Raw genomic sequence first — 15,295 nt, forward strand, 5'->3', positions numbered from 1 at the left:
AAGGTTGGGCTATCCATGCTATCTTTTCTGATAGGTTTAATGAAGCTTGGTCCCCAAACTCAGCACTTATGGAGAACACAGAAGTAGCTTCTGAATTAAAAGTGGAAGAATCTGATCAATTATTCCTGTCCCCTTTCAGAAGTTGAGACATTTTCTTAGTGAATTGATAGGAATTTATCATCAGTGTCCTTCTGTCCTTTTCCTGACTGGGATAACTACTGAAAAGAAACTGTGACCAGGAGGTGGGATGGGGACCATAGGCAGAGTTCTATTAAATTAATTGACTAGCCTCTTGAGACAGCAATGGAGATAATGGCTTAGGTACTAGAGCCATGGTAGCTCAGAAATCTCTCAGATTTGAAGGTGCTGAGACTATATATGACCATAGCTTAGAGCCGGTTGACTGAAGTGGTGTAAAAGTCACTAAAAGAAAATAACAGAACAGAACAGAACAGAACAGCACAGAACAGAACAGAACAGCCAAACGGAGAACTTAAACTATGGTTGCTGTTGAGATGGAGTATGTTTGCTATGGTCCTGAAACAGATCTACAAATAAGGATTCTAAGAGCTGGGAATAGGGAGAGGATCCTTAGGGTGACATTATATATTGTTGTTGAGAAGACTTGCTTTAACAGCTGTTGTCTAATAGGCTGCAAGAAGAACCATCCCTAATCACATCCTCCAAAACAGATTCCATTATCTGATCTCTATCTAATGAAATAATTGACTCTTCTTTTATAGGAGATTATCCAATTTAATTTCAGAAGACTAGGCAGTGCTATGCTGTGTAGAAGAGTCAACATGGTTATAAGAATTAGTATCAAGGACTGTTTTAATTATATATCAGCTACCCTGGAGGAGAGGAATCCTCAGACTGGCTGGTCTGTGGTGCTCTTTATCATTTTAAAAACTTCCTTGTGTTTAGGACCACCTGTGTAGAAGCAAGTGGTTCATTTGGTCTTACAATGCACCCTGGATGCCTTGAATTTGTAACATAACCCCCAAATTGGAAAAACTGATACAGTCTCGCTCTGCATAAGTAACATACAAATAATCTCAGAACTAGAGGCTGAAGTCTTCTGGTTTATATAGAAATCTGGGCCCCTGCCCAAATTCTCAGTACATGCCCCTTTTGCAAAAACAAAAACCAAAATCCTAAGAGGTCAACCATTCAAAGGGCCTGATTCCAGAATGTCACCTGAGGAGCAGCAACCATTTATCTCTGGCTTGTTTGGTGAAGGCTTGAGAGTGGGGGCTCAAACTGTCAGTGTACAAAGGTAGCAATTTACTCCTGTTGTGTGATATTTACAGGCTGATATGATATGACTAATAGTATGAAGTATACTAAACAGAGAAAAAACAAGCAACATTTTTTTAAAAGTTCTTCAGATACTCCTGGGATGAGACTCCTGGGAAAAAAAATTAACAGAATAGTGAAAGCTTCACCTGTGACCCAATTCCTTTAACTTCAGAATTATTTCAAAAAGGGTAGGGTTTCAAAATCCAGTTTACAAAATCTAAGTAGCCTACTTATTCCAAAATCTCTAGTGATGTTCAAAATGATACCCGTTACCTTTGTTTACATTCCACATCAGATTAATTCTAAATTTGCTGCACCTGTTATTTGAGCATGTCACTCCAAATTCAAGATAGAAGCATGCTGAAGAGCTTTAGATAATTTTATGGGTAAAGGAAGAATATATCATGGGAGAGGAAGAAAATAAAAGGGGAAACAAGTAAGCTAAATGAAGATAAAATGCCACTTGAAAGTAACCGTCTCATGGCAAGGGATAGCAGGAAAGAGAGACACTAATTGGAGAATAATCACATTTGCAAGCAAACAGTAATGATAGGTTTGAATGTTATCTTGCTAGGCTGGTCAAAAATCAGAAAGCTTCCCTAACAACAGTAAAGACACAGTAGGCCTTGTTGTTTCAAGATCTGTGAGAAGACAGAAAAAAATCCAAAACAATTCAACAAGAAGAAACTTCAAAGATGTTACAAATAATGACCTTGAGCAAAGAATTTGACCACAAAAGGCTCAGAATGACTGAAATACTCTGGAAAACCAGTTAGTGGTGAAAATTAGAAGATTCTGAACAGGTTACTCAGGGTTTGGAAGGATTAGAAGGACAGGAATGATGACAGGAAAAAACACTCATCTGATGCTGTTTGTCAAAAGTAGAGGTCCTAAAGATGGCCCCACCAGACTATTTTAAAACTTAGTCATCAACGAAGGACTATGAATCCTTTGTCTGACTAAATCCAAGTATCTTTTCAGATATTTGAAGAACATTATCATATCCCACCCTTTTAATCTCAAAGTTAACATGCCCAGTGCCCTCAAATCTTACATCACAGGTCCTAATTTTCCAGTACCCTTCTCATTCTTATTGCCCCTCTCTGAAGCCATGCCAATTTGTCTGAATCTGGTGGCCAGTTGATTTGATCCTAATCATTCAAAAACCTTGTTTCCAGCAATATCATTTTGTGATCAGACTATGGGGAAACAGAGGGGCATATCTCATTTTATAAAAATGAGATATGCACAAGCTTTGTGCCAAGAAGTTACTGGTCTATTATTCCCTTTAATTAACATGGATTAGAATCCATTTTTTCAGCTGTAAACTTGCAGAGGTGGGGATGAAAAATCCAATTCTGCCCTTTTTTGACATCCCTTAGCTACCATAATTGTGATTATGATAGAGTGGCTAAAGAGTGTAAATGGATAATTAGCATTCTTATATACGCCAGTACAGTAGAACCTTTTTGCCTTAGCACACAAGCCATTACAATGATTAGGCTCCAATTCAAGCAATTTTCCACACCCTTAGTCAGCGGTTCTGCTCCCTGGTAATTCTGCTGTGTTGGGAATACATTTTGTTTATTTGTTAATGAAGAGTAGGGGGAACTTGTTACAGAAGTCTGAAGTATAAAAATAAAATGTGTGGTATATCCGATACACAGGATACAAAAATATTCAACTCCAACACCAAGATTAATTTAAATATCTTAAAGTACAAATGCATAGGCAGTATGATGTATCGCTAAATACTGGTAAGAACTTCCCATTGATTTAAGTTGGAAATAATAAGGTATGTTCTTAATTCTCCCAGTGAACTGAACCCTAACCCAATTTCAATGTGCACAACTTTGATTCAATTATACTCACTGAAAAATATGAATTTATGTATAAACTAAGATTAGTTTGTACATAATGGTTAAATCACTGACAGTACAGCAGAAGACCAGTAATTTCATCTGTATTATATATGTATTCTTCATCCAGCAGCTCATAACTTGTGAGTATTAATTAATACCCACTGCATATTGAATTCCTAGTGATTTGGCAGCCTGTATCAATCAGGAGGGGGCTACGAGTCACATTCTATGGAACTAAGGCAAACGAGAAGGCTGTCCAGTGAATACAGACTTCTGACATTTGGTCTGAATTCTTGTACTATGCTAAAGACTCAACTGGAGAAAAACAATTCTTAGGCTAGAATCTTATGAGTGGAAGGGCAAGTGAAGAACAAATACACATCACCATAAGCTTTCAGTTATTATTATCACAGCCCAATAATTGTGATCAGAACAGTAGGTGATGGCTCCCTGGGAGCCTAATTCATATTGTGCAAGTTGTGTTGTGACATGTAAAAAAGGAGGCAGCAGGGAAGTCATGTGAGGTAGTGCAGCCCCAGAGGCCCCTTGTACTCAACAGAATTCCTTCACACAACTGACATATGAGCCTTTTGCTTTTGGAAAAGTACATGAAATGATGGTGAGCTAAGTAACCTTTAAACATTAAAATTAGGCTGAATGTTTTTTAATATATAAAACATACTTGGGGGGAGGGGGTCTTTCCCTTTTATGTTTTGTTTCCTCCATCTTTCTTTTCTGCACATTAAAGAAATTAAAAAGAAGCACAATGGTTGCTTTCCACTACGCCATGGTATATTACATTATTTTCTGGCACACAAGTTTACGTGTAAAAGTTCAAAGTTGAAATGGATGAAATATTGGCTAAGTAGGGTTCATTCAATTCATAACCTGCCTTTCCACCAAGAGCTCAAGGAGGCATACATAGCATGTATTCTTCCAATTTTATTCTCACAATTCTGAGAGCCCAAAGTCCTCCAGTGAATTTCCATGACTAAGAAAAGGAGAAGGGGACAGCAGAGGATGAGTTGGTTAGATAGCATCACTGAAGCAATGAGCATGAAAATGAGCAAACTCAGGGAGGCAGTGAAGGACAGGAAGGACTGGCGCGATATGGTTCATGGGGTCATGAAGAGTCGGACATGACTGAACGACTGAACAACAAAAAGGAACTAATCCAAAACATAATGTAGTACAGGTAGTCCTCATTTAGTGACCACAATTGGTCGTTAAGCAAAGTGGTCACTAAGTCAAAATCACATGACTATGACTGTGCTTATGATTTTACTTCAGTTTTCCTTTGCTTCTTGCTATGCCCTTCAGCTGAACTGGGGTTGTTTCTCTTTCTCTTTGAGGACATCTTGGTATGGTATAAATAAGCAAGTGAAAATAAGAGTAGAGAGATGCTGCAAAGGTTGTAAATGTGAGGACTGGTTGCTAAGTTGTTTTTTAGCACCACTGTAACTTTGAATGGTCACTAAATGAGGCAGTCACTAAGTAAGGACTACCTGTACTTTCAAAATAAAATCCCCTTTTCTTCGAGGACTTTTTCCTCTTCAGTGAATGCTCACACCCAGGAATTGTATAATCCCGCCCTCTTTCTCTCTCCTCCCACTATTGTCTTTGATCTGTATTCCCTTCCTACCAAATTTCCTTGCTTATAGAAATCTCATTTCAACAGGTTCAACTGCTTTCTTCTTTCTAACCTGGCATGACTGAACTTATGAGAATGCCTAACCCTGAATAAAACCACTGATTCAGCCAGAGAAGTGCATGGCAAACTTGTGGGGAATGATACTGGCCTTCATGAAACACTTTGAGATATGAAAGTAGGATTATGTCTATTCTCTCTTCACAACTACTGTGGGGGGTGGGGGTGGTTAAGATTTCTCTTCCTTCGCCAAGCAATTCCCAGGAAAAGAGCTATTTCTCCACTAGCATTAGCAGGTAAGAACAGTGATCTTGCAGAGGTTGTCTAGGAAATTAGGGAAGGTTAAAGCTGTCTGTTTCCCATAGCCTATCTGAGCAGTAATAGAAAAACAGACAGGACTAGTTGCAAAGTGAGCTTCTGAGGATCACATAGTACCTGCTGGCACATGTTGTCCCTTATGTGATCTACCCTAGTATCTCTTCCTTGTACAGGCCAAGAATAATGCTGACATACTGGACTATGGATCTTCCAGATTCCACAAATACATTACCATGGTATAAGATCCCTCCCCCATCCACCCTCCTATTGACAAGACGAGGAAGAAATGGCCATGAAGGACAGGGTATATTAAAGGCACTTTTTATCATTATTTTGAGGTTTTATATATATGCATATTACATACCGTATTTTTCCGACAATAAGACACCCCCATGTACAAGACGACCCCCACTTTTCCAACCCAAAATTAAGAAATCAATATTTTAAAGATAGTGCAGAACACATTTTTATTTAGTAATTAGTTAACATTTACCTGATACACTCGGTGGGAGGAGGTCCAAACCATCTCTCTGCAGCTCTCTTTCCAGGCTCTTTTGCTTAACTGATTACATTCAAGCACGAGTGAAACTGCAGATAGCTTGTCTCTGCAATCAGCCTTCCTCTAATTGGTTTGTTCAGCATCAGCTGACCTCAGTTACATCAGGCTCATGATTGGAGGAAGTCTGTTTGGGAGACAAGCTATTTCACTCGTGATTGGAGGCTAGCAATAGGAGGAAGCCTCTCTGCAGAAACAAAGTATGGGCAGTTTTGCAACCGCGCGATTCTCGGCTGACTTCCTTGAATAAGACCCCCTTCAATTTTTAGGGTAAGGATTTTAGAAAAAAGTATCATCTTATAGTCAGAAAAATACGGTACTCACAGGGAAACACACATGTTTGTGCTATACACACACACAGCTTTCTGCTTTGAAATTTTTAAAGGCAAATGTGAAATCTTTGCACAAAACCTGGTAATCCTAGGATTCGGGAATGCTTCTGCAAAGCTTCTGCAAACTTTATTTTCCATTAGCAGGCACTAAGCACTAGGGGGCAGTGTGGTCTCTCTTTTTCCCTGTCATTTTTTTTGCTCTCCAAGATTCCAACAAAATAAATACGCATTTTCTTGTATAGTCTCCTATAATCAATGGATGCAACCATAGAGAGATTAATAATTCTTCAAAATTTTGGTCACTAAACAACATAATTTTTTACAGACTTAACTACCAAGCTCATGCCTGCCTTGCAGGGCGATTATTAAGTATAGGGAAACTGAGATCACTGTACTCAGAGGGCTGATTTCACAGTAATTCTATACACAGGACTAGATTGTATGTCTGTGTGTGTCTGTGTGTATAAATAAAAATAAAAATGGAACTCTATCTTGTGCTGAAACTTAATGGAGTTGAGTTCTGTAATCTTGTATCAATACCGAGTTTGAATTTCTGGAATACGTGGAGATAATGATAAATATAGTCTTTCCCTTCTTCTTACCTCAAGCAACCACACTCTACCACTACAGTATTCTGTTTCCACTGATCTGGGGCACTTGCAAGAGTGTAACACAAAGACAGGACAGACGCCCATCCCAATGTATTTATCAGTTAGATTTATATTGCCTCTTTCGATAACTATCTATCTATCTATCTATCTATCTATCTATCTATCTATCTATCTATCTATCAGTACTCAGGGTGGCTTACAACATTTGAAATGCAAATACAGTGTTTAGAACACAGCACTAAAATGAGTAAACTTAAAAATCAAATTGCAGTTAAAAGACTGGCAATAGAGGCCTATCTTCCTTTTCCTACATATTGGGAGAGCAGGGGCCAAACACACTCCCTCTGTACCTGACAGAGCTCCTAGCACAGAGGCACTGTTGAAATTGGCTCTTCTTTTAATTAAATTATTAGCAAGTTCACAGCGGGAGACGGTCCCTCAAATAGTCAGGCCCATTAGGGGTTTAAAGTCTGGCACCAAAACACTTAAATTATCCCTAGGAAACATGTGAGTCCTATGCCTTGCATAGGTTAGCAGCCCAGGCACAGCATTTTGTAATTTCCAGATACTTTTCAAGGTAAGACCCCCATACAGTTCACTGCTGTAGGCAAGATGGGATATAACCAAAGAAAGGATAACTTTCTTTGGTTTCACTAAGTCCAGACAACTTACAAAAGGTCCCAGCTGCCACACTGGCAGCATAGCATCTTCAGCACACAGCCCAACAGGATGGCCAGAACCACTCCAAATCAGTGCTCCAAGGGCCAATGCCAGAAAATAATCCAGAAAAATACCACAATTGGTGGTATGAAAAGCTGCCAAGAAGTTCAGGGAAACTAGCAAGCAAGGTGCACTTTTCTCACGTAGGCATAGGTGATTAACCAAGATGACCAAGCCAGTTCCAGTACCACGTCCCAACCAAAATCCAAATGAAAATAAATCCAGATAGTCAGTTTCATCCACATGAATCTGGACCTTCTCAGTTACCTAACCCAAGAATGGAATATTTTAGAGTGACCTAATAATCTTCTTAGGCTAAGGTAGGGCTTTTCCAAATAGAGTTCTTGCAATTGCTTCCTTGAAGCAGAAAAGAAAACATCCTACCCTGAAGGAGGTACTATCTTCCATTATGGATTTCTTTCAGTCACATTCTGGCTGAAAAGTATCAATTTGAACAGAACAAGCAGTTGCTCACTGTGATCTGCCTCAACAATGGTGTCCAAGATGAGCAAATCCATCTGACGTTGCAAAAAACAATCAAAATGGCTCACAGGCATCTTCTGACAATCCCTGTTCCCCTCCTTCGTCATCTGAATGGAGGAGATGCCACACAGAATGGAAAAGCACTACCAGCCTTTCTTTGCTGACACAATGGCAGCAGAGAAATGAATACTCTTCACTGTATCCATGGCAGGAGAGTACAATTTCAAATAGTTTTAAGATGAGCCCTTCTCCTCCATATTGTATGTATTTCTTTCTTCCTTCTTCTTTTTGTCCCTTTGAGTCAGGGTTGACTCCTGGTGACTGCCTGGACTAGTCCCTGCAGTTTTCTTGGCAAGGTTTTTCAGAAGTGGTTTGCCCTGGCCTCCTTCCTAGGGCTGAGAGAGAGGGACTGGCCCGAGGTCACCCAGCTGGCCTTGTGCCTAAGGCAGGTCTAGAACTCACGGACTCCCGGTTTCTAGCTTGGTGCCTTAACCACTACACTACAAACTGGCTCTCTATTTCTTTTACTGTACTTATAACCCATCCTAGTCAACATCAAACAAAAAGAAAACAAAAACATAACAACAAATTCAGAACAATATCCAATTCCCGAAATAAATGCAGAAAGCAAAATTAAATGCCCCCATAAACGGGCATCACCTGGCTGTTATTCCAGCTCTCTGATTTTTCCAACCTTGCTGAGATCTTTGGCTGTTGATTGTTAGTTGCCTTTTTGCCTGTTAACTGTAATGAAAGAATAAACCTCCAGGACTCTCCCATCAATGCAGACTCTGTGCTGTCCTGCCTGATGGCCAGGCCTCTTGAGTTGCTATTGCCTTCACCCAGGTCAAGCAACAATTTGGCGGAACTGTAAAAGTCACCTACCCTTGGTTTGTGCCCCATTCGTTCCTGATGCAAAGGTGTTTGTGCACTGGATCCTTCATGTAACCTTCATAGCAAAGACACTCACCTAGAAGTGGAAGAACAAAAACAGGAGAATAATAATGAGTTATGTAACAACCCTGAAAAGGGAATGAGTTTTGCTGGGAGCCATCAACTCAGCATGCAGCAGGAGTGGAGAAAGGAAAATGTCATGCTAGGAATTACTAGGAAACAAATTGGAGATAAAAGGTGGAAGATCACAATGCTTTTCTACAAGCCTCCTGCGTACCATTCTCCCTCCCTCATCACACACAGTATATCACTCAGCTGGGAAGAATACAGAAAATGGCAAGAAAATGGGCAAAGAGTCAGAGGATCAACAAGAAAAGGAGCCTGGACTTTTTTAGTGTAATATTGTCACCTGTTCTACGACTAGACTTCTGATCTCTTACCCCACAAAAAATAAATTACAGCAAATAGGACTGATTCTAGTTTCATACGACGTCAGTGTCACAAAGTGACATTCTCTTATTTATTTGAATATGAAAATCTCTATTTATTTGGAACCTGCATTTTCCTTATCTGTTTATTATGAATGCTTTTTGCTGCTTCAATTAGTATGACTCTAAGCAGCTTGCAAGCAGCCACATGCAAATATCCGGTAATACACTAATCTTAACAAAATCATCAAATGCATCAGTTGTGAGAGATTATGCACTAAATGAGATGCCAAGAACTTCGGCTTACACCCTTCCCTTCCCTTCTTCACTCAGGCTACTGCTTTATAAAGAAAAACTAATAATTATTTGGAACCCTACTGGGCCTTTCAGGGACTTCTTCCTGATTAGCTCTCAGGCATTCCTGTTTGAAAACCCAGCTTTACTAAGCTCTTCCTCCCAAAGGAATTACATTCATTTAGAAATAAGGCTGTAATCTGAAGCCTCTCTGAACGTGGTAGGGCACACTTCTGAGGAAACACATAAAAGATCACACTGCACAGATGTGTGAGAAACGAGCATAACAGAAGATTATAAAACTATGCACAAAAAAGGGAAAGTTGACAGAAAGGAATTGTTCTCCTTTCATATCACTAGAATGAAATTGCCAAGAGGTGCAAAGTGGAGAAAAGAAACATGCTTACCCAGCGGAAAGGCCACGAAAGCCATGCTCTCCAACTGTCCCATTCAAATCAGCCAAGTACTCAGAACCCTATTCTGATGGCTCTCTCATCATTGGCCAGAGTTCTGGCAAATCAACATTTTTTTCCCCTGCCACACCCACCCTTTTCTCATCTGTATCTTTTGGCAACTGAAACTGAAATCCTGAACAGGGATCATAATGAAATTGCCTCACCAAGTTCTACATCTCTGTGTGTCCATTTTGGGGTGGTTGTTTTTACTCAGCTATCAAAGCTACTATGGGCTATGATGAGACAGCTGCCTCAGATGGTAAGAGTAGACTGAGATATTTGCAGCGTGATCAGTCACTTGGCCCCCCAGTCAGACTGTTCCTCTCAGGTGATGGAGTTAATGATAGACATTGCCAGCATTAAGGTAAGATTCAGTGACAAGTCTAGCTCCCTATGAGATCTGGAACAGGGAGCAAGGAGAGGTGCCATCTTGTCCTGCATGTCAAGCAATGAAGTATTTTGAGTTGCCCCGCCATATCTTATAATGATGTCAAAAAATCTGCAATTGCAACCATAAGCTAATACATGCTTTAAGACTTACAGACGTATGATAATTCCATTAAATGCATTTCTCTACTCCTCTCCCTAGACGTCATTTCTGAAAGCCTAGATTAAGGCTACAATTGAATTAGTTGGGAGTAAGTTCAGTTGAACTATATCAGACTTATTTGTAGGTAGGGAAGCAGAGGACTCCACAGCTAGATGCTTTAAATATTAGCTATGCAGTTATTTAGTCAGGTTACAGCTGAAAAGAACAAAAGGCACAACAGAAGTATTTCTTTTGTCGTTTTTTTTTTTTTTGGAAGGCATAACCATTTTTACAGAATGCTGGCAAAAATTTATGAATTTAGAAAGAAGCTCTAGCAGGGTGCTTGAATCCCTCCCCCTCCGAGGCCTGCTAGAGTTGGCAGCTGCTACGGCAGATGGCTGTGCATAAATGAAACGCAGACACGATGGGCAAATGAGTCACATCGTTTAGAAGGGGAACAAACATGCCTCTTGAGAGCATGTGCAGAAGAGAGAAGGCTGGACCAATCTTCTGAGATACACCTCTTTCGATTTAGGGGGTGGCCCCTGGAAAGTCATGGTTGTGCCTGTTGAAGAAAGGTAGAATCTAGCGCTGTTCACATTTAAAAAGGGAGAGGAAAAACTCTTATATCTACAGGTTCTCCTCCTAACAGAGCATATATACAATTTGAATTCAGATGTTTCTTGTTCATAGGAAAGATCTTCAGCCTAAATCAGAGAGCATAATATAATCAATCAAGAATACTCTGCTGGATGGAAGAAAAATTGGATTCAAGACAAGGGGACTTTGACTTTCATCATACACAAAGGGAATTTGAAAGTTATTTCTCCACCACAGTTTTTGATAGTTTTTGGGATTTGAGAATCCACCAGATACATGTCAATCATCACGTTGCACCCACCTACCAGTTTCAGGATCACATTCGTGTTCACAGGGGTCAAGAAGCCGTCGGGCGCACATATCCAAGGCCCATGGCCCACTAGAATTTTGCTGGGAGAAAAGGACCACCTGGGCAGGGTTTAACCAGTCACTGGCATCCAGTTGGCTCCCCTCTAACAAAATAAACCGGCTCCCTGCAAAGGAAAATGGGAGGGAAATACATCATTCTGAAAGATGGGCACTGAAGGCATTTTCATGCCTTCCCTCCTATTTATGCCAAATGCAAAAGAAAACTGATTTGTAATATGAATGAATATTTTGTCTAATGTAACTTAAAACCCACTTTATAATGTGTGTGTGAAAATATCCTAAGGGTTACTTTTCTCATGTAACTTAACAAGCATTGGTTCTTCTCAGTGAACAAAGCACTAGGCTGACATTTTTTTCCCTTCTGGAAATGACCTGGGAATACCTCTTCCAGTACCTACTTCAAACATCCCCAGTTATCATGTTCTGAAGAACTTGCCATTGATCATTGCAGGTGCTTTAGACATAGCATGTCAATTCATTCTTCTGGTGGGTGTGCATGGCTGTATATGTGTCTGTTTATTATCTCCTATGATTTTTAGGACAAGCATATTTAGGCTAACAAAATGGTTGTGAATAACAAAGAGTTTGGAAGTAAATTTGATACCATGAAAGCCATCTGAATATTCAACAGAGATCCATGAAACCGATTTGTTCCAAGGGCAAAATCTCCTATTACATTTCAAGCTAAGATAACTCATTTCATCTCTCCAAGCAGGGTCAGTTGCTCCATCAGTCTGATCTGTCCTCCAGCCTCTACTTCTGTGCTCTTTCACAAACTTCACAAACATCTAGATGTCAGAACTTCTGCCTAGACTGTTCTACTTTAGATCTCATAGGAAATTGCATACCTTAATATATTAAGTAATTACTGGGGCACAGAAGAGTTTCCCATTAGGAAGAAAAGTTCTGCTTCACCCTGTCTGACATTTGGTTTTCTGCAAGAACTAATCTTCCTTCTTCTGTATTGGAGGAGCATTAAGTTGTGCAACACATATCCACCCAATCTGGTATGATCAACCTCCCTATGGCCACTGTTGCATTAGTACTGGTTTCCTAAGCTAAAATCTCTTATTGGCTGTTCATTTATAAGGTGACAAATGTGGCATGTACTGTCAGATTCTGCTTTTCTTTCACTTCATCTGCCAACAGAAGGTGAGGGGGCCTAAGCCTGGCACAGTCTCGGGTGGGACACAGCTTTGCATTTTTAGAGGGACAGCATTTGTTTCCAACGTTCTGGGAAGCATTTAAAAAAGAAAATGGGGCTGTGAGACCCATAAGCCACATTTTCTTCTCTGTAAACATGTTGGCTCAAAGTTAGCCTACGCTTTTAAATAAAATCTGTTAATGTTTTTGCCTTGTTTATACTAAAAAAGCTACTGGTATTTTATATCTAGTTCTAACTGAATTTAAGACTGTCCCCTTCCCATGAAAAGTCTCCCTCTGTTACCATATTTTCAATGAATCTAAGACAACCCTCCAGTTTTAAAGGTAACTTTCTTGTGGAAAAGAAAACAGTCGTCCTTTCAGGTAAATTCAGTAATAAAGCAGTAAAGACACCTTCTCCAGTGCACAGCTCTCACATAAGCCTCTTATATAGTGCTTCACAGAACATTCTTGTTAAACATATTTATTTTCCACTTATTTTAAAAATATTGAAGCACTTTACAATAGTCTTAAACATATACAAAAAGACCCCCAAAAAGTAGGATAAATTCAGAATAAAAACCATATATTAAAAACAGGGGGGAAAGAAGGTTAAATAGCTGGAGAAAGCAAATATAACAACATGACATCTGAAACACATTATCACCAGGGTCTGGTATATTACAGAACTGAAATCATTGAAAAAGAGAGGTGCCACAGCACAGAAACCCATCTCCATCTTCCTAACAGCCAGCGTTCTGCGAAGATGATGACAGTCTACAAAGTTGGCGGTTGAAGTAATCTGGTGCCAAATTATTTAGAACATTATATGAACCACTGTAGCACGCTGTACATGGGCTGCCCACAAAGAGTATCCAGAAGCTTCAGCTGGTGCAAAATGCAGAAGCATGAACAGTTATGCGTGTTCCTAGGAAGACACATGTTACACCTCTGCTCCATGAAGTGCACTGGTTGCCAATCTGCTTCTGGGTGCAATTCAAGGTGCTGTTTTTGACCTTTAAAGACCTACATGGCATGGGGCCAGGTTATCTGAGGGACTGCCTCTCCCCAGTTACTTCTAACCATCCCATCAGATCCGGCAGGAGAGGCTTGTTGTGGGTCCTGTCTGCTAAGGCATTCCATCTGATGGGACCCAGGAGACGAGCCTTTTCTGCTGTGGTGCCTGCCCTTTGGAACATCATCCCCGCTAAGGTAAGATTAGCTCCAACCCTTATGGCCTTTTGGAAAACCCTCAAAACACGTTTTTTTTTTCCATTGGGCCTGGGGATCCCTTGATAGAAGAGAGCCCATGCATTGGTTGCACCATGTACTACACCTTAATTAACCCTCTCACAATCTTGGTATTACTTATGTTGATTATTTAATTGTTTTAATTGATTTTTATATTCGTTTTTAATGGTTGGCTTTGTTGTACGCCATCCAGAGTCACCTTGTGTGAGATAGGCATCCATATAAATTTGATAAAATAAATAAATAAATATATCAATACCAACACATCCTCTTGACGTAAAACTAATGTTGGCACATTAGAGTGGGATGTCAGAATTACTTTGTAAAATTTATTTATTAGGCAAATTTACATGGTCACCCATCATTTAATCAACCCTGGATGGTAAATATAAGGTACATAAAAATAATAGGGAAACAATAAAAACAGTAAAGATGCCAGGTAAAAGCTCCATATTCAAGCAGACCAACACAGACTGGGTCCCGTTAACATCCTAGCCCTAAGGTCTGAGCCAAGTGCCAAGTTTCTAGAGCCTTGTGAAAGGCCAACAGGATTGCAGCAGTTGGAAACTCAGTGGGGAGAACTGAACTGCACCTGGAAATTGACTGGGAACCAGCACAATTCATGAAGCAGTGGGGTTATGTAGGCTTACTGAGGAGCACCCAGAACTACCCCTGTGGCTGCATTCTGAATCAGCTGCAGTTTCCAAATGTTCTTCAACGGCAGTAGTCCAAACAGGAAATGGCCGATGCATGAGAGAGCATGGACAGGGACTCCTGGTTCATGGTCACAGCTTCCCCCAACTTGTTGAGCACCAAAGCACTGTGCTCTCCACTCACAACCCCCCTAAGACAGTCCAGAAGGATACCATGGTTGATGATACTGAAAGCCACCAAGAAATCATAGAGGATTTGGACATCTCCCCTGTCTCTGGCTGCCAGAGGTCATCTACAAATATGGCTAACTCTCAGTATTATACACTGGCCTGAATCCAGGCTAAAGAGGGTCCAGATAATCTGTTTCCTCCAGGGCCCTTTGGAGCTATAAGCCTACTACCTTCTCTTGATGAAAATTGTCCAGAATCACTGAATCAAGCAATGGTTTCTGGTATGTATGTATGTATGTATGTACGTATGTATGCATGCATGCATGCATGCATTTGATTTATATGTCCACTCATCTCATTGTGGTGACTCTGGGTGGCTTACAACATTTAAAATCATAATACAAGTAACATAACACCACAATATATATAATGAAAATTTGCTTTACTCAGTCTCTCAGAGCTTACTGGGGCTGAGAAATACTCATATCAAATCTGAAAGGGGGCAACTAATATGTACATAAATATGGTAAAGTAGAAAACAATTCCATAGGATTACTTATGTTCCTGGATCCACAAACTGTTAAGAGTACATTAATCTCCCAGATGAACCTGATCTGGAAAATTAAAGAGCCAGACTGGGTTGGCACCAAATCAATGCCAGGATCCTGCTCTGCGC

General features: G+C 40.2%; 1 protein-coding gene across 1 annotated transcript in view; it reads right to left on the reverse strand.

Moving 5' to 3' along the window:
- The window catches only part of ASTN1 (astrotactin 1), a 213,028-nt gene that overhangs the window by 96,054 nt on the left and 101,679 nt on the right, over positions 1-15,295 (reverse strand). The window contains exons 7-8 of the mRNA XM_088153813.1: positions 11,338-11,505; positions 8,718-8,802 (exon numbers count right to left, since the gene is read on the reverse strand). Coding sequence (XP_088009939.1) covers positions 8,718-8,802; positions 11,338-11,505 — 253 coding nt within the window. The remainder of the gene's footprint in view (positions 1-8,717; positions 8,803-11,337; positions 11,506-15,295) is intronic.

Source organism: Python bivittatus, unplaced genomic scaffold, assembly GCF_059951505.1.
Source record: "Python bivittatus isolate LINGU-HERP-01145 unplaced genomic scaffold, Pbiv_v1 ctg000700_np1212, whole genome shotgun sequence".
Lineage (NCBI taxonomy): Eukaryota > Metazoa > Chordata > Lepidosauria > Squamata > Pythonidae > Python > Python bivittatus.